Source organism: Cavia porcellus, unplaced genomic scaffold (assembly GCF_034190915.1).
Source record: "Cavia porcellus strain 051 isolate PalLab524CR breed Dunkin Hartley unplaced genomic scaffold, mCavPor4.1 scaffold_4, whole genome shotgun sequence".
Classification (NCBI taxonomy): Eukaryota; Metazoa; Chordata; class Mammalia; order Rodentia; family Caviidae; genus Cavia; species Cavia porcellus.
In genome coordinates this window covers 64,417,287-64,445,046 of record NW_026947487.1, presented here as the reverse complement: position 1 = coordinate 64,445,046, position 27,760 = coordinate 64,417,287, and the positions used below count along the sequence as shown (strand labels likewise).

The following is a 27,760-nucleotide window of genomic DNA, read 5'->3' as shown; positions in this document are numbered from 1 at the left end:
ACTTTTTCCTTTAAAATTATTTTTCACTAATATATAAAAACTGTACATACTAAGGGGTGTTTCTGTGCACTGTGAAAAAATTAAATTAAGGTGAACATTTATCTCCTTAAATATTTATTGCTTCTGAATGGTAAAAATGTTCACAATTCTTTCCTCTGGTCTTGTTAAGTATACATCACCATGATATGTAGTCATCTTACTATGCAGTTGCACAAAGAAATTCTTGCTCTGCTCTACACATAACTTTAATGAAACTTCTTTCCCCATCCTTCCCTTTCCTTCTCTCCCCAGCTTCTAGTAACACCATTCTACCCTAAACATTTATGAGATGAACTTTCTTAGAGTCCACATGTGAGTGAGATAATGCAGTACTGTCTTTCTGTGCTCAGTCGATTTCATGTGACATAATGATCTTCATTTCAAGCCACGTTGTAACAAATGGCAGAATTTGATTCTTTTTATGGCTCAATGATATTCCACTCTGTGAAGGTGGAGGTGGGGGTGCGTGTGTGTGTGTGTGTGTGTGTGTGTGTGTGTGTGTATACTACATTATGTTTAACCATAAACTGGTGGCTGTTTACTTATGTTTTCATTTCTTGACTCTTACAAATAGTGCTGCAAGAAACGTGAGAAAGTAGATGCCTCATTCACACACTGACTTTATTTCCTCTGGATGTATACTCAGTAGTGAATTTGCTGGTGTTATGATCTTTTGTAAATCATATACAGACTACATATCATATATATCACCTACTTTATATGTAACAAAAATGTAAATAGAGACATGTTTGCTGTATATTATTTTTAAAAAGAAAAATGTACTTCCTTTTTATATATCTCTGTTACTGAACTATTAAAAAGGAAACCAAAATTTGTCATTGGTTAATACAAACTCTTATGAAAGTTTTATTGCTGGTCCAAACTTAACTCTATAATGTTAATATAAACGTTTCCCGTTGTAGGAATGGTAGAGAAACAGATATGAAGAGAAATCTTAGTCTATATTCCCTCTAGGGAGGCAGAGATCAGGTTTATCTTGTTCATCACTAAATCCATGATTTTTAGGCCTGTCAATAAATGAATAAACTAATCAAATAACAAAAGGAAAGAAGAAATATGCACTAGTAGATTATTTAAATTCCTTACATTTAAGGCAGAATATACAAGACTTAAGAATAATTTACCATTTATTTTTGGACTAAACAGTGAAAGAACACATTGTTAATCAGTAGAACATCGCAGGTGTTAAGGCTTCATTATAGTATGCATTACAGATTCTGAGACTGTCAAAACTCTCACCAATACACAAAAATAGTTTAAGTAATGAAGTTAGACTCAAAACATTTCTTCAATTTGGAGCTTGCTTTTTAAATTACACAGACATTTGTTTCCATATAAATTGCTGTAGTCAAGTTGTTGAGGTACAGAACATTCTACAAAATGAATGTGTTCCAAGGATCCATGTCCTCAAGATAAGTACAGCAACATTTTTGAGAAGTTAATTTGGTACAAAAAATTGTTTGACTGTTCAAATGAAGAAAAAAATATCTCAAGTAAAAGAATAGTAAAATAAATAAATTGTATTATTATCATAAGAAAAATATTACTAGAAGGGTTATCTAGTTGGTATCCTCTTTCAAATTTCAGGTGTCTTTCAAAGACAAATGAGCAAGCCCGGTGAATTTCTTTTAGTGTTTTTCCACATTTTTCTGTTCTACATACTATGAGTCCTTTGTATCTTTTGTATCTTGGTTTGTATCTTTCCCCATGTGGTAATAGGTGGGGGATTTTCAGAGGTGACTGCATCTAGAGTGTGTGACACTGGGATTAATGGTGTCTGGTTACTAAATCAGTTCATTGAATAGTTTGGCATAGTTCCAGGTTGGATAATGGGTGCCCCACTCATGCTTAAGGTGGGTAGCTTGGATAAAATATAAGACACAGAAAGGGATTCTTATGGTGGCTTGTCATTTGCTTGCTGCTTGCTACATTCTGCCTTCCCTGTTATGCCATGAACTGTTTCTCCTTTGTGACATCTCTCTGCCATGTCACCTTGCCTGACAGCTGACCAAATATGGACCTCTACAAACGGTAAACTAAATGAACATTTTCTCCTTTAATTTTGGGTGTCAGATATTTTGTCTCAGCAACAAAAAAAGTAGCTAACACAGGCCATTTGATATGAGGGCAAAAATTAGTGGAAGAAATAACCAGTTTACAAAGTTAATTAAATACAATTTTCATATATGAAAAGTAAATCCATGCTTTTGTCCTTCTGTTTCCATTGGTTCTATCATGTTGTGTCTTACTGGATTTTAACATATGCAATAGTATAAACAAATTTTTTCTGTTATTTGGTTCTGAATGCCCTATAATACTTTCATTCTCTTGAATGGTTTAATACTATTTTGTTATGTTTGATACTATTGTATGTGAAGGTATGCTCAACTATTTCAAAGAAAGAGACATTATGGTAGCTACTATTAATATCCAGTTGTCTTGTAGTGAAGTGCTGTGGTGCTTACATTGTTCTGTTCCAATCTGCTTTGTTCTGTCCTCTTTTGTCTTAATCTCTTTAAGATAAAATTTAAAAAAAGAAAAGTAAATAAAATCTTTGATACATTTCTTTGCAGGGTGTCATGGTTTATGTCTGTGGCCCCCAGGCCTCATGCATTTGCATTATGCATTTGTGATTGGTTCATTGTCTAGCACTTGGATTGGGGGTGTGAGTGTTACACCTGGTGGAGGCAGGATGTAATATAATGGCAGGAAGAAGGTGTGTCTCGCTCTTTTTTACCAGTTTCCCCCTTGCTGTTTGCAGCCTCCATGAACTGCAGCCCAGCCATGCCACCCTGCCTTGGATCCAACTGAGTACGGACTGAAACATCCAAAAACTGTAAGAAATAAACCTTTCCTTTCTCAACTTTGGGCTTCAGGTATTTTGTCTCAGCAACGAGTAAAAAGTAACTAAGACACAGGGCATTTAACATAAGAGACTACTTGGTCTAATAATGTTTAAAATGCTTAAATTGGAGAATATATAAAAAATCATTATTCTGAGCATATGCGTCCTATGTCATCAGCTGTGCTCTTTCCTCACTGTGTTACACTTACCTTCGGAGGAAGTTTCTGTATTGTTGATCTCTAGCTTGGGCTGTCCTCCTCATAATGTTCTGGAAAACTTCTCGATCTAGTGCCCATGTTTTAACATTGGTAACAGCTTTAGAAAAATCAAGAAAATAATAAAATATTGATTTGCAATACATTTAAAAAGTACTCCAAAGTGTTAATCAGTGCTATGACTTGTATTTAGATGTCTCCCAAAGCTTCATGTGGTCATAATTGGGGCTATTTGGAGGTGGCAGGATCTAGCGTACAGACTGCTGGGATCAAGAATGCAGTGCATGGTGTGATGCCAGGATGAAGGCTGCCCCACCCTGGCTGTGTCCACTGCCCATCCTAAGGGTGAGTAGCCTGGATAAAATATAAGGGACAAAAAGAGGGTCACTTGTGGCTCACTTCTGCACTCTATGTACTGTTTCTCCTCTGTGGTGTACCTCTACTATACCACCCTTACCTTGAAGCCAGACAATTGTGAAGTGAAACCACTAAAAAATGTGAGTCAAATAAACTTTTCTTGCTTTAAGTGCTGGGTGTGTTGTCACAGCGATGAGAAAAGGTACTAAAACAAACTGTAAATTTGCATTACTTGGAAATGCATTATATAAACATGCAAATGGAAAGAAGAAGCAAAATAAATAGTGACAAATTTTATAAATTATGTTGGCTTTGAAATGTATCATGATTTGGAAGTGGGTAGCTGAAGATTTCTTTTCTAAGTATGTTTTTGTTAGGATGATATTCAAATGAGTTTGCAATTCTTGATTATGTACATCATCAGATGAATTTCAAATCCCTACTGTAAGATTAGAGAAGGCCAGTTAACCTGCTTTCACAAGCAAGTAACTGGAAATAAGATCTGTGTGTATGTATATGTTTTTATGTTGTTTAGACATCATAGCAAAAGCAATCTAACATATTTTAAGGATCTCTAGGAAAGTTCTGGGTACAAAAATACCTCAGCAATTTTAATGCATGTAACACAGTCCCAAACACTGAGCAATACCACATCTGAACTGCTCAGGAGAAAACTCAACATTTTCATGAACAAAATCAATAAAAATTGGAATCCCTAGGGAAAAAATGTAAGCTAATTCTGAAGTGTTTCACGAAAATGCTCATTGCTCTGGTTCACATCTCTTTTGATATGATGTTCAAATATTTTCATTTGTGTTATTTTATTTTTAAATCTTCTGGCTTATAACATGGACATAATCTCACAGATACTAGAAAGCAAACTTTGCATGAAAGCAGATGTCTATGGTAAAAAGTACAATAGCAGTTAGAGAAATAATGGATCGTTTCAATTTACAGCTATTTTCATAGGGATGGGTATCTGAGAAAAGGTTCTTTTATAGTTGATTTAGATAAATGAGTCATATAAAACCTCTTATAGCATAGAATTTCTATTGAAAATAGCATTTGGTACAAAAAATGAATCAAAAAGCCTAGATTAGGATGCAGATGTAGGATGACCTTAGCACTGCATAACAATTCAAAGAAGAGCCTTTCATCTGTTACCTTTCACAGATGCTGTCCTTGTACAGTTGTATAAAATGGCTAGTTCCCCAAATGTGGTCCACATCGGGATGGATGATAGCAACTTCTCTCCTTGGGACACCTCTAGTTGACCCTCTATCAAATAAAATTGAAGAAAAAGACAAATAATCAAACTCTACCTGGGTTCCATAAACTAAAATAAAAATAGAAATATACAAAATATACAGGTAAGCTATTGTATGAGTCTTCTTATAATACTGTGGCTTCTAGTGCCACCCCTAACCATCTCTGCCACTTACTCACCTTGCGAAATTTACACTCTGCATGAACTTCCTCACTGATAATGGAGACAGCAATATTTACTTCATATATTTGCCATGATAAGTAAATTAATGTGAGCAGAGAACATAACACAAAGGGTAGGGTGCAATTAATGGTGTGTAAATATTAGAGATTGTTAATATTGCTATCATTGCAGCAAAGCTCTTCCCCTGAAGCAGTGGATTGGATGGCAAGTGTTTTGTTTAAAGTTCATTCTGCTCTATGTAAAATGTGTGCTAAAGCTGCTTCTCTCTTCTAGGAGTCTTACAAACATGCTTCATGTCTTGAAAACTCAGTTGTCACAGTACGCACTGAAAATTAGCTGTTGGCTGCACGACTGCAAAGGAATTATATTCATGGTCCTCCACTGTTACCTGATCTCTCATCCCTTAACATGTAGCACCTATCAGTCATAAAAGTCACTCACAAAAATGACTGGCACTTGCTGTACCTAGGTAAATATTAGAGGAAGAAAGAGGAAAGCCTTGGGAAGCCTTCTTGCAATTCTTTTGCCCTGGAAGCTCTCCTTTCCTCTCCCTTCAAACAAAATTTTATCCAACCTAAATGAAAAGCAAAAATATGTAGATTCTTAGAGAAAGAAAAACTTGGGGGTCTGAAAAAAAATTAATGTTTTTTTTTTCTCCCTAATTCACCATTCAGTAGCTGGATCATCTCTGTCCATCCATTCTTTCAACAAATCTGCTCTGAGTATCTGTGTTGTGCCAGGGTCTGTTCCAGATGCCAGAACAAGAGTAGATAGCAGAGAAAAAAAATATCTATTCTGATGGAATTTATACTCCTGTAAGTAAAAAATAACACTTGTTTTGGCTCCAAATTCTACAGGTTATAATTGCAATTTCGTAATTTCTCATTATAGTAAATTCTAATTCACAAAGTCACTTGTTGGTACTGTTTAGTTAATACCTTGGACTTGAATTCTTTCCAAGGAATTTTTCTAATTGGTTATGGCTCGTGGGACTTGACATTGAAGAATTATGTGGAATATTAAAACTTTAGGCTAAATATGTGTGAGCTGTTTATTATTCATGCTTGATTTTATAAAGGGAAGATTTTTAATTATCAAATTAATTTTCTCAGCCAGATAATTAAACCAGGCAATTCAGTCCTTAGATGACACTCTAATTAATTCATACAAGAAACTATCCAATTTTCATTTCCACGTGCACCATTGCCCTGATCCCAATAGCTGCATCAATGCTGATGTCTGTTCAAACTTTTTTCTCCCCCTGCCTTTCATCAGAACTACTGGCAAGGAACAAGATGGGCTGACACAAATGTCTCACAATCTCCTAACAGGTTCTATAAATATTTGTGGACTTAATGACCTATCTCTCTTGCCAAAATGCTCTAGCCTTGCTACAAAAATGGGAAATAGCTAAGAAAAAATTTGCAAGACTATAAAATTGAAGACCAGCTAAATTAAGATTGTAATTCACTACTTGAATAGAATAATTACTTGGGAATAACCATATCATTTTAAAGTTGCCTATAATGATTATATGGAAAACAATAGCCAAATAATTATAAAAACATACATGTTTTAAGAACCAGTGTATGAAAATAATATTTTTACCCTACAAATTGGATTGCATGCATGTATGGATTTGTTTAGATAGGCAGCTTTTGCCCCATACAAAGACCCTAAGGAAATAAGAACAAAAATATCACTTATATTACTAGAAACTATAATGTAAAGTAGACCATAGCATAACTGAGGTTAGCACAACATCTGGGTAAGCTCATTTAACATTTTTCCTAAGACTGAAAACCTTGGGGACAATTGAGAATTTGATGAACCATTCAATAACCTTAATCCCTATTTAGATAATTTCTTGTTTCTGTAACTAAAGAAAAAAACTGAGTATTCATTATAATATCTATGCAATTCAAAAATAAATCTTTCACTTATCTGTCTGGTACCTTCTCCCAGCATATAAGCATGTTCATGTAATGACAAAAAAAGGAAACCACTTAAATTGTTCTAATACTCTTGGTGTGAGTTGTAAGGCATTCTATTTGATTTCTCAATTGGTTACATGTACCTAAATTATTCTTTGAAATTACTGATAGAGACATAGATATATAGATAGATACATAGGTGATATTTGAAATAATTTCCAGAATGACAAAGTACTTTTTTTTCCTGGTACAATTAACTAAAACTATCAACACAAAAAGCTGAATTTTTAGCAGAAAAGGCTTTTTTTAAATGAATGACACTGTGATTGAAAATATATTCTTAAGTCAGATTGCCTGAATTTGCATGTTACTTCCACCACTCCTATGTACTGTGTGGCTCTGGGTAAGTCACTCAACTTCTCTGAGTCATAGCCTTTATGGAGATAACAACCCTTGCCTTACAAAACCAGTGAAAAAATAAAATAAAGTCTCTCTGCTAATGTGCAAAGATTTCTGATATGCAAAAAAGCACTCAATCATTATTATGAGATCAATAGTACCACCATTTCATTAATTCAGTCTGTTACATTTTATTACAGAGCAAACAGTTATGATGCTTACAAAAAGCCTTAAGACTACATGTGATAACTGGAAAAATCTGTGAAACCTACCAGCCAGCACAAAAATATGGTTTCCAGGCTCTCCTTGCTTAATGATGTAGCTGCCTTGCTGGTAGCTTCTCCCGTACATACACTCCACCATGTCTTTGATCTGCTGAGGGTCCAGTCTCTTCAGAAACTGGTTTCTGTTAAGGGCATCAGTAATGAGCTTCTTCTCACTGGTATAACAGAAAAGAGACATTAGTTACAATTCATGAGAACCCTGCTTCACTGTTACATTGGCTTCAGTCTGATTCCTGATATTACCTCCACACTGACAACTTTTCCTGCAAGAGCAGTTGTTTTACTGGTCTCACCGAACACTTCACCTTTAAAACAACCACCATAACCTACACGGAATACTCTATAAATATTTCTGAATATTTTGTGGTATTTATCAGCATACCAATTAGTTACCATTACCAATTCCATCATATCTCTCAAGGGATCATTGCTGGGAAATTTCTCTCTCACACGATTTCCAGGAGGAAAGCAAACTGGTGAATACAAAGTTTTTATTTAAGAGATCACAGCATTCATTCACTGATGAATGCATATACGGTGCCTATGCAACTAGTTATTTTATAACTTACTTAGCACTTGCCACTATCCTATGAGATAATTACCATTCTCATTTGATGGACAAGTAGAATAAACAGTAAGAAGCAACTTGTTCCTTCAGGATTTAAATCTAAATCCGAAGTCTGTGCTGCTCTCATCTGATCCCATCCCCTTCCCTCTTCTGAGAAGAAAAGTTCGCTTCCTTGAGCACCTTAAAGGCTAACCCAACACTCATAAGTTACCACGCAAATCTGGCTTAGATTTTACTCTAGGGGTATCTAGATTGGATGGAATCTACATTTGAATGTTGCTCCTTGTCCAAAATACAAATACATCCTATTTGTTGACAACCCAGGACATTCTGCTTTCTTTTTTTTAATTTTATTTAAAAGGAAAAAGAGAAAAACACAAAACAAAACAAAGCGGTGTAAGGGTACACGTAATACAGAACTACAAAAAAAAAAAAAAACAGTAAGAAGTCACCAGTTAATAGATTACATATTATCGTCTTAGAGATGGTTGCTCAAATCACAGTATCAAAGCATACAAAGTGGACATTCAAACAGAGAGACTGCAAACAGTTGTGTTCAATGATACAACCAAAAACATTAATATGGTCAGCTATTTAACACCCCTAAACACACTTGCTGTTGTTTTCTTTAGAGCTCTTTTTTTCCCTCTCTTTTTTACAACAAAATTTACACATTTTGGGTTTTATTACTCCTTAGTTCTTATTACTTTTTTGGGGGGGGAGAGAATAAAGTCAAATATGGCAAAACAAAGCTGTCAGTCAAAACCAAGGATAGACATAGTACATGATGTAAAACAGAGTACAAGGTTAACAACAATGGTTATCAACAATGTCTCTTGTTTCCTTAAAAAGAATTGTCTATCTCATTCATTTAGGGCATAAAATTAGTTTACAGTGCTGATGATCTCAGAAATTTCAAATATTCCATAATTTAGTGTATAAATACATGGTAATATTTTACTACTTGAAAAGTTCTCCATAAATTTTCTCTAAACTAGAATATAAATTCTGGGAGGAGTGAATATGATCTCTCTTTACCTGTTAAAGGGCAGTGTATGGCACTGATAGGAATATGGACTTTGCCGCTCTTCCTTCAACTATAGATGAACTATTACTGTTGTGGTTTATTTAAATCGCTCCCCAAAGCCTCATGCCATCATGGAGGCAGCTAAGTATAGCATTTGTGATTGGTTTATTGTCTGGGATTGGCAGTGTGAGTACAGCACCCATCCAGAGGGAAGGAGGCGAGCTTCCCCTTTTTTGCCCTGTTCACTCTTGTTGCTTGCAAACACCATGAACGGTTGCCCCTCAGTCATGCCACCCTGCCTTGGAGTCAGCTGAGTATGGACTGAAACCTTCAAAATCTGGCTAAATAAACCTTTTCTTCGCTAATTTTGGAAGTTGGGTAATTTGTCTCAGCAACAAGAGAAAAGTACCCAACTCTCTCTACTTTCATGAAACAAGTACAAAAGATGATGAGACAGGGAGATAAAAATCTGTTGAAAATTCTGGATATTTATCAACACAAAGATGACTTGAGAATTGGGAGATACAACAGATCGAAAGCCTAGCATTCATTTCTTCTTTTTCCTTCAAATCATTTGCTGGCAAGCAGGACTTGAAGTTTTGGATTGATTTTTTACTTTCTCAAAAAGGATGGCAAACAAAACTGGTATTCAAGGAACACCATGAAGGAAGAACCACGGTAAACATGATTTCAGGCGGGATATGTGGAAGGTTGCCAAGTATGAGAAAGGACTAGTCAAAGTACCATAACCAAAAGTGATTACCATTCTCCAATTCCACACACATGTAAAAAAAACAAAAAACAAAAAACAACTACCAAATGAACAAAACATGATGTTGATTAAAATTACTTGCCACTAACATAACTTCCAGAAGCAAAGGAAAATCTTTTCTGTAAGAAGTTAAAAAAATCTAGACACTCAAATTTTCTCTAAAGATTTTCTAAGGAATATCTGACATAACATCTGACATTATCACACATAAAAACAGAAAAGACCAATGACTAAAGACCATGAAAAAAGTATAATCAGAACTATAGTAGATATTATAGTTATTAGGAATAAACTTTAATAAAACTGTAATCACTATGTTTAAGAAAATTGAGAACATGAACATTAACAGAGAAGAAGCTTTTTAACAAACAGATGGAAATTGTATTACTGAAAATACAGCAGTTGGAGCTTAGAATATAATACACAGCTCTGGAATCCAATACAATTAAAAGATTGTAAACTAAGTATATGAAGGTACAATTAATGTACGTAGAAGACTAGAGAGACTAGGGAATGGAAAAACGGAAAACAAATGAACTATATGAGGCAAAATAAAGAAGTTGAACATATGCATAATCCAGGACAGTGAAGAAAAGAGGATAATTTGAAATAAAACAGCACAGCAAATAATTTAAAATAAAATAATGCATGAAAGAATATTCAAGAATTTTCATAAATCAGTGGAAAAACAAATCACAAACAAGATCCACTGTCAACTCAAACAGAATAAGTAAAATTAAAGTGACATCTAATCAAATTGCTGAAAAACAATATATTAAAAGAAAACACATAAAAGTAGTGAAAACTAAATGACTAACAGGACTAATCACTCTTCAACAGAATTAACCAGAACACAGTAAAACATCTTCCAACTGCTCCACCGAGACTTATTTTAATAGTTATACAAAGTGAAAATATCTTTTCAAAATGACAGCAAAATGAAAACACTTTCAAAATGTGTTCCTGTTGGCAGTAGATTCATTATTAATGGAGAGTTCCCGGAAGAACAAATTCCATCATTTCCAGAGTAAAACTAGCAGATAACAGGAGGAAGAAAGAGTGATAGGAAAAGTAAATGTGTTGGTGATTAAAGAACATTATCTTTATAGAAAAAGTATAATCATTTCTGGTGCAGTGTAAAGTTCAGAATAAGTCAATCTAAAGAAACAGTTAAAAATGCAAGTGAATGACAGACAACAAATGAAGTTAGCAGAATTGAAGATCTGGCACCAGGGAAAGTACTAATCTATATTAGAACTTTAACAAAGTGACTGATGTGAGTAATTTAAGGTAGCTCCTGAAAGATTAGTCAAAGAATGTTTATCCAAAAAGCCATAAAAAGAGATAAAATGGGATAAATACATATATTTATTCCAAGGAAATTGCAAGAAAAAACACAAAAGGAAACTGAATGATAAAAAAACTGAAGTAGAACAAATAAGTATCAAATATTAAAGCATTCAATTTAAATCCAAATATTTTATGTTTATGTTAGAAATGTACTATTTCAATTAGAAGACAAGATTGTCAGAATAATAAAACAAAAAAGAAATACCAAGTGTGTAGTATTTAGATAGATATAGGTATATACACATAAACACAGATACAGATGTATCTACTTAGATATTCATTCTAAGTACATATTAACCTGATAAGGTAGCATGAAAATGTATAAAACAAAACTCATAAAATTAAAAGGAAAAATAAGCAAACCTCCCATAATTATTTTAGAACATGTTACTATATTAAAAAACGAGTGAAACAAGTAGACAAAAATAATCCAGAAACTAGAAGATGTAAACAACTGATTATCCAACTTTATTTCATCCTTCATTAAATTGATATTTTCAATCTGTCCTCAATAAATTCAAAATACACAAACCATTCAAAGATACATCAATCCTTGTGAAAATTGACCAATTTAAGATCTGGCACCAGTAAAAGCATTAATCTATATTAGAACTTTAATAAATTTTCAACAGATTTTATAAGACTGAAATAATACAGTATATTCTTTGAATACAGAAAAACAAGTTAGAAGAGAATAATACAAAATAATCATAATGTCTTCAAGTGTTTGAGAATTGAGCAGTACATTTCTAAATACCCCACAGGCCAAAGATTAAATCATAAAATAAATCAAATAATATTTTGAAATAAATAATAAAACAACATATTAAAAGATGTGGAATATAATTAAAATGATGCTTTGATAGAATTTTTAAATATTAAGTAGATATATAAGAACAAAGATTATAAAGGAAAGACCTAACTGCCCATCTTAAATACCTAGAAAAATTAAACCAAATCAAACAAATATGAAAAGGAAATAAAAAAGACATAAAATAATAAAGCAGAAAGGAAAGGAAAATGAAAAGAATCAATAAATCTCAAAATAGTTGCTTTGAAAAGACTAATGATGAAATCACAGCAAGGAAGAGTGTCAAGGGAAGAGATGGCTAGAAATACGGTGACTAACCGTAGAAATGAGAACAGTCAACACTATAGACATTACAAATACGAAAAATGAATCAATAATATGAACAATTATCCTGAAAAGTCAGAAGCAATGAAAAAAATCTAGAAAACTACAATGTACCAAACAGTATATACGAGGAACAGAATGTCTAATTAATAATAAAGAAATTAAATAATAACTACACCACTTAGAAATATCTAGATGCAAGTGACCTTGCCTCTAAAGTTTTCCAGACATTCTCTAAGCACGGTGGCACATGCTTGTAGTCTCAGAACTCAGGAAGCTGGAGCAAGAGGATTATTGCAAGTTCAAGACAAGTCTGGGCTACAAAGTGAGCTCAAGGCCACCCTGAACTGCATAGTGAGGCCCTATCTCAAAAAGACCAAAATAAATAAATAAACAAATATAAAATAAAATTTCCAGACTTTCAAAGAAAAAAATTAATTGTATAGGATACTTTCTAGGAAACAGACAAGAGAAATTTTTTTCTAACTCATGGTATCATAATAGTGTGATAATAAAAAGTCGTATTACATTAAATAAAAGTTAATGTCAGTATACCTTAAACATAGACATAAAGGCAAAAGTAAATAAATAACTAGAGCATACTAAAACTTAATTCACGTAATTAACCACATAGAATAAAGAAAGAAGTATATGGCAAATCTAGTTGGATGCAAAGAAGCTACTTGTTAAAATTAAACACTGTCACAATTTTTAAATTTTAAAAATGATTTTAGCAAGTTAATAATAAAGGAAGGTTTTCAAAAAGTGTAATTGTTATTGTAAAAAAGAGAGGAGAGGAAGGTGGTCTAAGGGATATAACTGCATGTATGTTTGAGTGTGTAGGATGGAAAACCATATTACTGAACTTTTGTTGGATCAGTGAACGGAACTGTCTGCAATATCACTGTATGAATGTCCACTTTATATGCTTTAATTTTATAATTTGGACAATCATTTCTAGGATGACAATGTGTAACCTATTAACTAGTGATTTCTTACTGTATATTTTTTTCTTGAAATTCTGTATTACTTGTACCCTTTTACTGCTTTTTTATTTCCTTTTTCTCTTTAAATAAAAAAATAATAATAATAAAGAAAAGTTTTAACATGATTAAACATATTTTGCATCTACAAATTAAAACCAACCCAGACATATTACAACACTGAAAGCTTTACACTAGATACCCAAAATGGAACATCAGCTCAACCTAAAGCTGAGGTCTGAGCAAATTCAACCCAGAAAGAAAAGAAGAAAAATTATCAAACATGTAAACATGGGAAAAGAAAAATTAAACTGCCACTCTTTCCAAAAGACATAGTTGAGTATATGAAAATCTCAAAAAAAAGTATAGATATGTTAACTGATTTCAACAATATCATGGGACATAAAGAATATGCAAATTAAGGTATATATTTATATTGCAGCATTAAGCATAATTAAAAGTAAAAATATTATAAGTGACATCATCTAAGGCTAAAAAAATATCAGCTACATAGGATTATATCTAACAAAGACAGATAAGAGTACACAGGAAAGTACAAAATATGATTAGAAAAAATAAAAGAAAAACTGAATAAATGGGTATACTATAGCGGTAGGTGAAAAAATACATTTTAATAACGTCAACTCTGTATTAACTGATCAGGTTCAATTAAACTCTAATGTACAATGTTTAAAAATTATGAAAACAGACTATCAGATTCTAAAATTCTTAGTCATAAGACAAATCTCAAGAAGAGCCTTACAAAATTTAAGAACAAAATTTAAGAAATTTAAAGATGAAACACTTAAAGAAATGGATATCAACAATTATACTTAATCAAAATAAGTGGAACTATGTTACTGGCATAAGGATAGGCAAAAAAATAATTCTAAAACAAAATTCAAAGTCCAGAAACTGATCTCTACACATAGAGATACCTGATGTATGACAACAATTGTATCAGAACTGTCAGGGAAAAAATAAAATGATGAAAAATACATTGAAAAGTGCTCACCTGTGTTAATTATTCAAATAAAACAAAGTAAAGGCACAACAAGATACCACTATACACTTACCCAGGTGGCTATAATGAAAAAGACTCCCAGTGGTAAATGCTGTGGAGAAAATAGAAGTTAACACACAGAAATTTCTGCTGCAGTATATTTCCATTGAACCACTTTGGGAAATTGTTAGGGCATCCATAATTTGAACTGAGAAATAATAAACAATCCATCTATTTCACTTCTAGGTTTATAAGTATCATATGCATATGCAACAAAAGATGAGAAAAAATGTTCATGGCAGAATTGCTGATAATTACCAAATAACAGAAGCAATCAGACGCCTAACAATAAAAAAAACTGGTAAATTCTCACTAGTCATATAATAAACACTATATAACAAAGAAAATAAATCACTGCTACATACAGTAACACAAATGAATCTCACTACACAAACCACAGCCAGAGTCTGGAGAGTACAGTGTATAATTTCTTTAAAATATCATTTAAAATATGCAAAAATAGAGACTGGTAAAAGAGGCCTCTGAGGCTCTAGTAATTCTCTATTTCTGGTAATGTTTGGCGACTGCGTGGATGTACTCACTTTATTACTTTTACACTTCAAGAAAAATAATTATTTTTTTAAATGTGTGCATCTTGGGAATCAAAACAACCTAACTTCAACTTTTAGCTCTGGTAGTTCATAGCGTCACAATGTCGGACAGGTTACAGAACCTTTCTGAATCTGACGTCTCATCTGTGATAAGGGTAGGATAAGCATACATGTTTCACAGAAATATTATGGACATTAATCTAATAATGTGCCAGTAAATAAGTGCTAATAATACTATTTGGCGATGGAAATAGTAATTACCTATTTTTCTGAGGGTAGAGGGAGGAGAAAAGTTCTAAAACCCACAGAGCAATAAGGACACTCCCAGGACCCTGTACTCAAGTTTCAACTTCCTCCACAGGAGTAGATGTCACACTCACATCCACCTGAGGCACTAACAATAATCCTCTTGTAATCCTTTTAAACTCCCCATTTGCACAGTCAACATTCCTTAAGGCAATAAATTACCCTCCTCTAAACTGCTTCATGAAGTGTCACTTGTCAAAATTCTTGGACTGGGCCCTTGTCCTCCTGGCTCATGTGTTTTAAAGGCCTCTGTTCTCACTGTTGTGTATTTTTTTTATGATAATAAAACCAAAAAAAAAAAAAAAAACAATAAAGCCAATCAAAACAAAACACTGAAAGTAATATAGGACTTCAAAATAAGATAGTAAGAAATCAACAATGGCTACCATAATGCTTCTTATTATCTTCAAAACAGATGCTCACATCCTCAGACTTAATAAAATCAAACAAAATAGAACAGAATAAAACCAACAAAAATAAAATAATGAAAGCAATACTGGAGTTCAAAACAAGATAATAGGAAATCAACAATGGCTACCATATTTGTTATCATTGAAATAACTCCCCATGCCATCAGACAAAATAGAATCAAACCAAAAAAAAAAAAAAAAAAAAAAAAAAAAACAGAATAAAACCAACCAAAACAAAATAAAACAAGATAATAGAGAATTATCAATGGCTACTACCTTACCCTTTTAGACATTTCCTCTCTGTTCACTTTCACAATATCTATTGTACATTTTGGATCTCACTAACTCCTTCAGTTCTTTGTACTAGAAAGACAACATGATGTTTACCTATGGAGTCTATTTCACCCAAGAGCATGATCACATGCTACATCCATTTACCTACAAGTGCCTTGGGATTATCTTTCTTTATAGCTGAGTAGATTTCCATTACATAAAAATGCCTTACCTTTCTTTATTTTTTTTTCCTTATCTTTCTTATCCATTCTGTGGTTGATGGGTAAGTTACCCCTGCTTTTTTCTGGTTCCCTGTCACATGCAGTTTTCACTCCTTTAACTTTCAGTCTATGAATTTCCTTATGAATTAATGTGTTTCTTGTATGCCCCATATTGATGGATCTTGTTTCTTGATCACTCTGCCTGTGTTTCTTTTTACTAGTGAACTGAGGCCATTCACATTAATGGAGATGGCCAGCATGCACTGGTTCATCTCTACCATACTTTTCTCCTGCTGTTGGTTCCCTACTTTTCCCCTCCATTCAATTTTCTGTCCCACTTGATGATTCCATGCTACTGCTGTTCCTGGGTCATTTTTATCTCTCTAGAATATCCTTTAGAACTCTTTGTAGGATTGGTTTGGTCATGAATTCCTTCAGTTGTTCTTTGGCATGGAAGTATCTTATTTCTCCATTAATTCTGAAAGACAGTTTTGCAGGGTACATCAATCTGGGTTGGAAGTTGTTTTCTTTTAGGACTTGAAATACTTCACTCCCAGCTCTCCTTGACTTGATGGTTTGTTTTAAGAAGTCTATTATGATTCTGATGGGGTTTTCTTTATAGGTGATCCATTTATTTTCTCTAACAGCCTTTATATTCTGTTCTTATGCTGAATTTTTGAGATCTTGATTATTATTGGCTAGATATAGATTTATTTTAGTTATGGCTAGTTCGAGTTGTATTGCCTCATTTATCTGTGTGTCACATCCTTTTTCTATGCTTGGGAAGTTTTCTGCTATTACTTTTGTAAGAGTCTCATTATGTCATTTGTGTTGACTCTTGCTTTTTTTTGCTGACACCTATCACTCTTAAATTATTTTTTTGTGTTGTCTTGCAGTCACTGAATTGTTATTTCTTGGTTTCCTTACATTTTTCAGAGATCTTTCTTTTCATGATCAATAGCTGCCATCTTGTTTTCAAAGTGTGAAAGTCTATCTTCAGTTTCTTTCATAAAGTTTTGCCAGCTTTCAATGGAGTTTTTAATTTCCTGGATATCTCTTTGAGTTTGTTTCATGCATTCCAATTCTTCTCTATATTGTTCATTCAAGGTTTGCTTCATTCTTTTATAATCCTCTTTTTTGTCTACATCTTCTTTGGATATGCTCAGGAACTCTTTTATTACGTTTGTCATTTCTTTTTTTACCTGAGATATTATTTCTGATCTGATTTCTTTTATAGCCTCATGAAGCATTTTCTTTACTTCAGTTGCCATCATCCCAGAAATTTCAGGTGTGAGACTTCCACTTTCTTCCATGATCATGTCTTCTGGACTTGTTCTATTTGGCCTGATGACCAGAGATTGACTTTTGCTCCTTTGTCTTCACATTTTCCTGGGTTCTTCTAGATGAGTGGTTTGTGGGGTCTCAGGAGCTTCCTTCATTGGCTATACATCCACAGTGTAAAGGGATGGGTCAGGCATCTGGATTTTTCCTAACCCAGTTTCCTGGGGAGGTGGTGGGTTGCAGGACAGCTTCTCCAGATACTCATGGCTTCTCCAAAGAATGGCTGGCTGGTTCTTCCAGCCTGCACTTTCTACAGGTTCCTGAAGGTGATGGTGGCAGCCAGGCTTGTAGCAGCGAGGCTGGCTGCTTCTTCTCCTCATCTTCACTGGTTACCTGTGGGAGAGTCCCAATGGCAGCCTGCATATGCATGGGAGTTGGGCTGGCTTCTTTTCCCCACCCATGCTGATTATCCACAGGAAAGTCCCAATCTGTTATCACTGTTTTTGCTACATCAATTCACACTATCTTCCAAGCTTTTTTGCAAAAGCTTCTGAGGAACATCAGGGACCAGAAGCCTCTGCCTTCTTTCAAGTCTGCCAACGAATTCTTACAAGTATCAGGTCTGTAACAACTTTACCTGTATGACATTTCAAAGCTTGGCTATACAATATATACAAATAGCACTTGGTAAGGCATATTTATTAAGGGCACACAGTCTGGAGCTGGCACAGAAAAATTTGATTCCAAATTGTACCATTAATTATGAAACCTTGGACAAGTCAATGTCTAATGTCCAATGTCTAAGTTTTCTCATCAGTAGGACATACAGTCCACAGAGTTTCCAATGAGAATTAAGTTAGTTAACAACAGAAAGCACTAAGAACAACACATAAAGTTAGGCTACATCAGAGTTAGCTTTTACTATAAGTCAGCAAGTTAAAACAGGTGTATGTTAGAGGTATGTAACAGATATGTTAGAACAGGTGTAAAATCTCAATAATTAAGACCTCCTTTTATCTGTGCTCAGGTACCACCAGGCCCTCTGAACTACCTGATGCCTCCAAATATACCAACCCATTTTGTCTGCCTGAAGCCTATTCATCTCTCAAAACCCAGAAAACATTTTCTCCTTTACAGTGGTTTTCCTGATTCCTACAGGCAAAGTATGCTTCTTCCTTGTTTGTATATATAAGGCCTAGAATATCAAGACTAAAATAAACTTTAATTTCTCCAAAGTAACTCTTATCTTCAAAGGTGAGACTTACTATCTTCATGCACTTATTATCTAACATCAAGCACCATACTTGCCACATACTAGGAACTCAAACTTGAGAAAGCTGAAGGACATTCACATTCTTTCTCTTTGTTTACACAGAATGGGTACAGGAACAAGAGTAAGAGTGAAAAATGTCAACCACTCAATAAGACACAAATAATATGATAAACACCTCTTTACTTCCTGTCCTTTAAAATAAAAATTCTTTGAGAAATAAACCAATAAAAATATCTAATAAAAGCACAGGTTTATTAACTAGGAAAGTAGCAAGGAAAATAGTCCATGGGTAATCAGCTATAATCATGGCTTTCTCTTGTCAACTGTCTTACCTACTGCCCATATAATCAAGCACGGGAGTAATTTAATCATATTTGCTGTTCCTTCCTACCCACAACAAAGATTTCTTGCCCTTTTAAGATTTTTCAGATGATCCCATTCCCCTGAGAATCAAAGAATAGAGATCAACAATGAAATGTTGGAAACACGTTCTGGTAAAGATGGCAGATAGATAACAGCAGGCTACAGAGGCTCCCTGAGATAGTCAACTTAGATTCCAAAACCTCACAGTGTGGGGAGTCCCAAACACAGGGAGATGAAAATTCTCGATCCAGAAAGAATCTAAGATGGGAAGAACCAATCAAACATACAGTTCCAGTGCTACTATTGGGAACAGCTAAAGGCTTGGTACCCCCACTGTAGTATTCATGCTTGCACTGTGGCAACTTATGGAGCTGCCTGAAATCCTGCCACTTCAAACCACTGGAAACGCAGTCCACTGAGGTTGGGGATCAGTGAGCCAAACAGAAAGCTAAGGAGGCGGGAACCTGCATCGAACGGCAAGGAGTGACGGGAGTAAAATCATTCCACAGAAAAAGAGGCTCCAGCAGATGACATTCTGGGACCAGGAAGACTGGCAAGAACAAGGAGCAGCAGTGAGTTCAGTCAGTTGCTCCTGTCTCTAACGGGATTGGTGGGGAGCGCTTGGCTTGAGTCACACCCTTGGCTGAGACCCAATAGGTTATCCCAAACCAATTCCCTATGCCGTATGCATACACTTAGCAGTGAAGGCATCGCAGGTTGACTGACTTGGAAGGAGGGGCCAGCATATGCTGCCCCTGTTTGTATCTCAGTAGCACCCTGCAGCAGACAGGACCATCTAGCCAGAATGCTTCAGAAGAAGAATCACAACCAACAAAGAAAGAAACTGGGAAGGGCTGGGGATTTAGTTCAGCGGCATAAGAGCCTGCCTTGCAAGCAGGCAGTCATGAGTTCGATCCCTGGTACCGATAAAAAGGAAAAAGACAAAAAAAAAAAAAAAGAAAAAGAAAGAAAGAAACTGGGGTCTCCTATATACACATGTATGGAAGGAACAAAAAATATGAGAAGAGGAAGCAATAAGAAAAAGTCCCCAGCCCCCAACCCTGAGAACATTGATCCAGGAAAGGTAAATACAAAGGAGACTGAGGACAGCAAATATACGATATCAGGCACGGCATCAGTGGACATAAAGAGATATCTTCAGGACCTCACAGACGAGTTCAAAAGTGAAATATTTAACCAAGTAAAGCAAGATATAAGAAGATTAATAAAAGAAATGCTAAGAACCTCTCAAGAAGACACAGATGGAAGAATGGAGGAACACAAGAAAAGGGGAGAACTGTTTGATAAAGAATGTAAAGAAAACATAGAGTACATGAAGCAGGTTCAAAGAAATTATCAGGAAATTAAAAACTCCATTGAAAGCTGGCAGAACTTCTTGAAGGAAACTAAGGATAGATAATCCAAACTGGAGGACAGATTTGCAATGTGGGATCATGAAAGGAAAAATTTCTTAACAATAACAAGAAAACAAGCAGTAACAATACAAAGGATAGAAGATGACAAAAGGATCTACAACTTAAGAATAAAGAATGTGAATGAAGAAGCAAGGGAACAAACAAAGGAACTACAAAGTCTATTCACAGAAATAATTAACGAAAACTTCCCAAACATAGGAAAAGGAAATGATATTCAGATGTATGAGGCATACAGAATGCCAGCCATCTACAAAGAAAACAGATCTACACCCAGGCATATAATAATCAAGATCTCAGAAATCCAATATAAAAACAGAATTTCAAAAGCTTCCAGAGACAAGAAACAGATTACTTACAAGGGAAAGCCCATCACAATTATGGCAGACTTCTCGATACAAACCATCAAATAGAGACGAGCGTGGAGTGAAGTGTCCCAAAAGAAAGAAAATAACCTGAAAGAAAATAACCTCCAGCCTAGACTGATGTACCCTGAAAAACTATCTCTTGAAATTAATGGAGAAACAAGATGCTTCCAAGACAAAGAGGAACTGGGGGAATTCGCGACCACCAACCTAACTCTACAGAGAATACTGCAGGGCATTTTAAAGAAAGAGAAAAGCACCAGTATTCCAGGAACAGTGGCAGAGAGGCCTCAATGAATGGAGCAGAAAGGGAAATGAAGACGACAAACAGATAACTAATGACAAAAAAAGGGCACAACAGAAATGAAGCAGAGAAGATTGGCTATAATCTCTATTATAGATGGCCTTGATACACTAAAAAAAAAAAAGAAAAGAAAAAAGGAACACAGGCAGAGTAGATCAGGAGGTAGGGTCCACAGAGATGCTCTTTATAGGAAATATAATTAACCTGAAGAAGGGTTTATGGACCAAAAATCAAATATGAGAAAGCAATGCTCTATGTGACACGGAACCAGAGAGTAATAGGGGCCACTAGACTAGTAATTGAGGATAGGTGGGAAAGACAGGCTTTAATAGGAAAAAGAATACAACTAGAGATCAAGTCCAGGAGGGAGAAGGTTCAGAACCACTTAAGTAAGTAGCAGGTTGTTCCCCCAATTTAAAACTGAGGGTGTTGGTGAGACCCAAAAATGCACAGTATTCCTTGCATTTAAAGGGAGGATAAGGGAGGAATAGTCTTAAAAGAGACAGCAGAAGATACTATTAATAGTGTATCAGGAATCAAAACCCATATTACTTACACCACTCGGCATAGATAGAACTTATTCTGTCCCAGTTTGTCTACTTGCACTAGATCTGAGGGCACAGACAGCCATCCCAAAAATGACAGGATATAGCACAGTAATCATCTTTAATTTCCTATTAACTTAATCTGGAGCCCTGTATAACTTATACTGTTATATTGTGACTGATCTTAGTTAAATCTGGTTTGCTTGATTGCTGTTTGTTATCAACAGATTTTATTTAAAACTGCTATAACTGATAGTATGAAGTCTGAGAGTATAGACAACTATACTGAAAATGACAAGTTTCACTGTGATACCCATTCTGGCTTTGATTGCTACCTGTTTTTTGCAGTTTAACACTATTACAAAGTTGTGTTTCTGTCAATATTGTTATATACTGATGTATTCAATTATATTATATCTGATGATATAGCCAAATCTGTTGAAGATAACAAGAGACAACACAGTAACCATGGTACTCCTTGTACAGCAGTTTTACATGTCTTTTTCATTGTATGCACCTATAGGAATATGTTCTGTTCTATCCTACTTTGTTTCATTTCCCTCTCTAATATAGAAAGGATAGAAATACATGTTAAGACTCATGCATGTGTAGAACCTATGAGCAGTTTACAAGAACTGATCTTATGACATATGATGAAATGAACAGATACTTTGAAGGGAGAAAGACACTAACTGCAGTACCCAGTGCTGACGCTGGAGTGTCATGATATGTAATCCAGCAATACTATTATTCTTTGTCCAGAGTGGTTTTAGCCTGCTTTGGTTTGTTTAATCTCCATATAAATGAAAATATGGATAACTGCATATATTTTTAATTGTATAGGATAGACAACCATATTTCTAAGTTTTTGTTGGATCGTTGAACAAAACTATTTGCAATCTCACTGTTTGAATTCCCACTTATATGCTCCATTTTTGTATCTTGTACAAGTATTTGTAAGAGAACAATATGTAAACATCAACTAGTGATATATTACTGTTTACTTCTTTTTCTTTGAAAGTATGTATTATATCTACCCATTTACTGTTTTGTTTAGTCTTTCTTTAAATAAAAAAAAAAGAAATGTTGAAAACAACTAAAACTTACACGGAATTTAGTCTGCTACACTGAGCTATATGCCTAAGCATCATTGTGGGGTATAGTAATTAGGTATAAAAAGCAAATAGTTCCCCAAAAGGTCTACAATTAGTTTTGCTCTTGAGTCACCAGACTGAATATTGGGAGACTCAATTGCAGGGAGTCCTGCTTCTGTAAGAGCATGCTCCTCCATGGTGCTTCTGTGTTATGATGATTAGGGGTGGGCCTATAGATCCAAATGCCTGGCTTCTTACCTCAAACTAAATTAACCAGAATTCTTGCAAGCTAGATGCAGGCATCAGGAGCTTTTAATATTTTCTGGGTGATTATAAAGTATATTTAGGGTTAAAAATGACAGCTGTTAACATGAAGATACGAGTTTCAAGTCATACCTTCCTATTTCCATAGCCCTGTACTGTGACTATACCTGCACTGATTATTCATCAAGAAATTCATCACTAATTAGTATTAGATAATGAATGATAATTAACAATAATTCATTGTTTGTTATGTTGACATAGCTTGTCCTCCTTTGAGATATAATAAATCTTTGCTCTTATCTTCCTAATATCTTATCTGGAACCAGAAACATTGCCAGGTACCTAGGAACACACTGTCAAGTCAACCCTGGGACTCTGGACGTTTTCTTAAATTGTGATAAAGTATACATGACATAAAATGTGCCATTTTAGCTATTTTAATTTGCAATCTGGAAGCTCCCACCATGTGCCCACTGTTTGTTAACCATCACTACCATCCACCTCCAGAACTTTTCTCATCTTCCCAGCTCCATGCCTATTATACACTCGCACATTCCCTCCATTCGTCCTGCCCTGGCAACTTCTCATGTACTGTATGTCTCTATGCATGTGATGGCTGTAGGTATCACGTACAAGTAAAATTGTTCAATATTGTCGGTTTTGTGCTTGGTTTATTTCAACATAGCATAATGTCTTTAAGGCTCATGTATGCTGCAGTATGGGTCACAATGACTTTTTTTAAAAGCTGGATAATGTCCCACTGTATGTACATTCTGGAATTCTGAATTTTAGTTATCTCTTCATCTACCAATGAGCACTGGATGGTTTTCATCTTTTGGCTATGGAGAATAACATTACCATGACCACAGACTGGGTTGTTTCTTTGTTTTTTTTTTTTGTTTGTTTGTTTGTTTATGTCTTCTTCGTTTTTACCAGGGATCAAACTCACGACTGCCTGCTTACAAGGCAGGCGCTTATGCCACTAAGCTAAATCCCCAGCCCCCAAGACTGGATTTTTAAATGTGGCTTCGCATAGAAAGACACATGGCCACCATTCTTAACCAGGTACTTCATCTTAGAGATGCAGTGTACTAGATCCCAAGGTGATCCTGTAATTCTAACCCTGCTTTCATATTCTCCTATAATCATTTTCCCTTGCAGAACTTGTGACTTGCTTCTCATCAACAAAATATAACATTGATGGCAGGGACACCCAGGTATGTTCTAAGACTTTGTCTTATAAAGAAGCTTTCCACATGGCCTTTAAAAAGTAAGTTGCCCTGTGATGAGAAGCCTGTGGGAAGGAACAGTCCCCAGTTGATTGCCTGCAAGAGAATGAGGACCCCAGTCCTACAACCAAAAGGAACGGAATCCTGCCAACCATCAAAGAGTTTGAAACAGGACTTCTTTCCTGGGAAAGCCCTAAAAAGGGCTAGTTCAACTTTGACTGATCTCTTGGGAGGTATGAGCAGATGACCTAAGTAAGGTACTGCCAGACTCCTCACCAATACATACTCTGAAAGAGCAAAGATGCACAGCTTAAGAAACTGATTATGTATCAACTTATTGTGAAGCTGTAGAAAACTAACACACTCAGTTTCTTAGAGTTGCTGTTATGAAGAACTTTCAAATAGTGAAACTGACCTGGTATAACAAACAAAAAAAAAAAAGCCAGGAATGATTAAATGGGCATGGGGAGCACTTACCACTTTCCCTTTAATGCATACATTAGATATAAAATAGCCCATCATATCAAAAACAAACAAAAATCTGTCACACGGGAATGCACTGAAAAAATCTGCCACTGATAAATACTTCAAAGACAAATTCTTTTAAAGTGAAACTTAATAAAAAGCAACCATTTTACTTAAAGGATAAATGTAAGCAATGCATCTTTTACAAAGAAAGTATTTCCCAAGAGTCTAAAACCCGAAAATCTACTCTTACATTCAAATCTTCTTTCCTTCAGGAGAATGCATGACATTTTAAGCTTTAGAAAAAATCTGGGTATAATAGTGCACACCTGTCATCTCAGCTACTCTATAGTCTGAGGCAGGAAGATCACAAGCTCAAATTCAAGGCCAGCCTGGGAAAACTTAGGGACCATATCTCAATAAAAAAGAGTTTGGAGAGGTAGTTCAGTGGCTCACCCAAGTTCAGTCTCCAATATCATCAAATAAAGAAAGCAAAGGACAGGAGCTGAGCTGCTCAGATTTACAAAAGAAGGCAAGCCCTGAGGTGCACATGAGGAGGCTACGACCGGTGAGAAGAAGGTCACTGTCCTCTCAGGGTACCACTTCTACTATAGTCTTTCCTGGGCAAGGAAAGGGTAGTGCCTGGAATAGCCTGGGACAAGGGAAGAAGGAAGAGTAGAAGCTTCTGCCCAGGCTTCAGGACAGTGGTTCAAAGCCAGCACAGTTCAATTGCAAGCTTATATACATACGTCTATAAATGAAGAAGTCAGCAAGCAAAATAAAACAAGTATTCCAGATTAAGTGACAGCTACCTTAACATTTAGGTAAGGTTATATGAGCTTCAGAAACTATGAGAACCAAGGGCCACTTAGACTTGCCAAACCTCAGATAATAGCACTTAGTCAATAGAAAAAAAGCATGATTATTACATACAGATCACAGCACAGTGTGCATGGCCTGTGACATATAGTCAGAACTGGTGCTGGTGGCTACCGAGTAGTCAGATACTGACAATGAGAGATTAGGAGACAAACAATGAAGGTGTCTGGAAAAATTAGTGAGGAGACAGAAATAAAAAAAAGAAGAAGCAACACTGAAAGAAAACAAGATTAGAGAATGAGATTCACTGGTGCAGTATTCAGTAAATACTAATTGACTTGAATGTGTTAGTCTGAAGGGATGAAGGGGAGCTTGAGTATTATAGCTGCCAGCTACAGTTACGGGGTCAAAAATCACTAAGGTTTGTGTAGAGTAAAAATGGCACAACACTAGCAGGTTGAGGCAGGAGGATCACCAGGTCGAGCCCAGTTTGGGCAACTTAGTGTCTTACAATGACCTTGTCTCAGAATACAAAAATAAAAATAAAAAGCAATGTAAAAGCTCTGGGTTCAATACTCAGTACTACATATACACCAAAAAAAAAAAAAACCAAACAAACAAACAAACAAAAAAAAAAAACAGTAAAAGAAAGATGACATAGAATGCCCTCTCTGGAATGTCAGCTTAAACTAGGGTAGTATCCTTGAGGTCACCTTTCTGTTTATTACAATGAGCACTGTGCCTCTGACTTAAAATAATCACCAACACTGAGTATTTCCTAAAGCTGCAGTAAACTTTTCTTCATGCCTAGCAGCTAACTGGCTGCAGATTTTGAGAGTGATGGCAGAGGAAGCAAGGACAGATACAAATAAAGCAGATCATTTGAAAGTTGAGAGAGGCCAGAGACGGGGAGGCTCGGTGAGCAGAGTTTAGGGCAGGCACAGTGAACCTTTTCAAGGGTAACCACACTGTCTGTGTGCCACAGGTTCACAGCTACCAGGCTTCTGACTTCAGGAAAGAAGACTGAACAGGGGAAAGAATTGAGCTGCCACTTGTCAACACTCTCTGAGGCTGCTGAAGCTTCCCTGATTCCAACCACTGCTTAAAGTCCCCCACACTTTTTTACCTTTCCCTTTCTTTGAAACTTATCAGCACCATCACCTGGCTCTAGCTCTGCCAAAACCCAAGCCTGGTGGCACAGTCTGGGGGACCGTTCACACTGCGCACTGTGGCAAACAATCCTTGCTTGATACTTGGGCCAACCAAAAACCTGGGCTAATGAACCATCAGCTACCTACAACATTAAACAAAGTAATAAATGCCTGAGTTTTAACCTCACCACTGTTGATTACATGGAAAAGTAACACCCACCTTTAGGCAAGTCCAAAGCTCCCATGAGCTAATGTATGGAAAACAGCCAACACTTAATAGGTAGCTAAAAACTTCCCTTTCTTGTCCCATCCCTCAGTACCCAGTTCTGACCTTGGTATCTACATACAATTATTACTATAATAACCTTTTATTTTCAAACATATTGACAACTTTCACTAGATACCAAGATCATGTAGTTGCCTTCACCCAAAGCTTCCAGCTATTAGACCACCACACAATTGGACTTTTTGTCTTCTCCCATGTCTTATAGAGAGAGCTTCACTGATTTGTTTTTTTAAAGAGTCACATTAAAGAAACAATATTTATATACATATGATACCAACTGATGAGAGAGTCTATAGGTAAGTGGATGCAAGAGACCATACTCATGAGTAAAATAAATCAGACTTGCATGTGTAAGCATCCTGTTGCTTCCCTAGTGTAAGAAACTGAAAGAGTAAATAAGATACAAATGGTACAATAGATGTTGCAAAAGAGAGAAACCGCTCAAAAGGAAATAACAACTGCGATGGGGGGAGGAAGAAAAGAAGGAAATGGGCAAAATCTAAAATAACTGCACTACTAATCCTATTAGTTCATTAAAAGGGACAGTTAGTGCTTGTATGGCGTGGTCAATTTTGCATGCCTATATCTGGTAACCTGGGCGACTCTTTTGAAGAGAGAAATATGCAACATAATAACTACTGTTAATTTCCTATTACCTTGTTTTGAAATTTCATATCATATTTAT

The 27,760-nt window shown here is 35.4% G+C and overlaps 1 protein-coding gene across 4 annotated transcripts in view; it reads right to left on the bottom strand.

The window, feature by feature from the left end:
• Prkg2 (protein kinase cGMP-dependent 2) overlaps positions 1-27,760 on the bottom strand; it is a 118,901-nt gene that overhangs the window by 75,998 nt on the left and 15,143 nt on the right. For all 4 annotated transcript variants that reach the window (XM_003477674.4, XM_063247202.1, XM_063247203.1 and 1 more), the window contains 3 exons: positions 7,533-7,699; positions 4,642-4,755; positions 3,115-3,220 (listed from right to left, as the gene is read on the bottom strand). In XM_003477674.4, the coding sequence (XP_003477722.2) occupies positions 3,115-3,220; positions 4,642-4,755; positions 7,533-7,699 (387 nt within the window). The remainder of the gene's footprint in view (positions 1-3,114; positions 3,221-4,641; positions 4,756-7,532; positions 7,700-27,760) is intronic.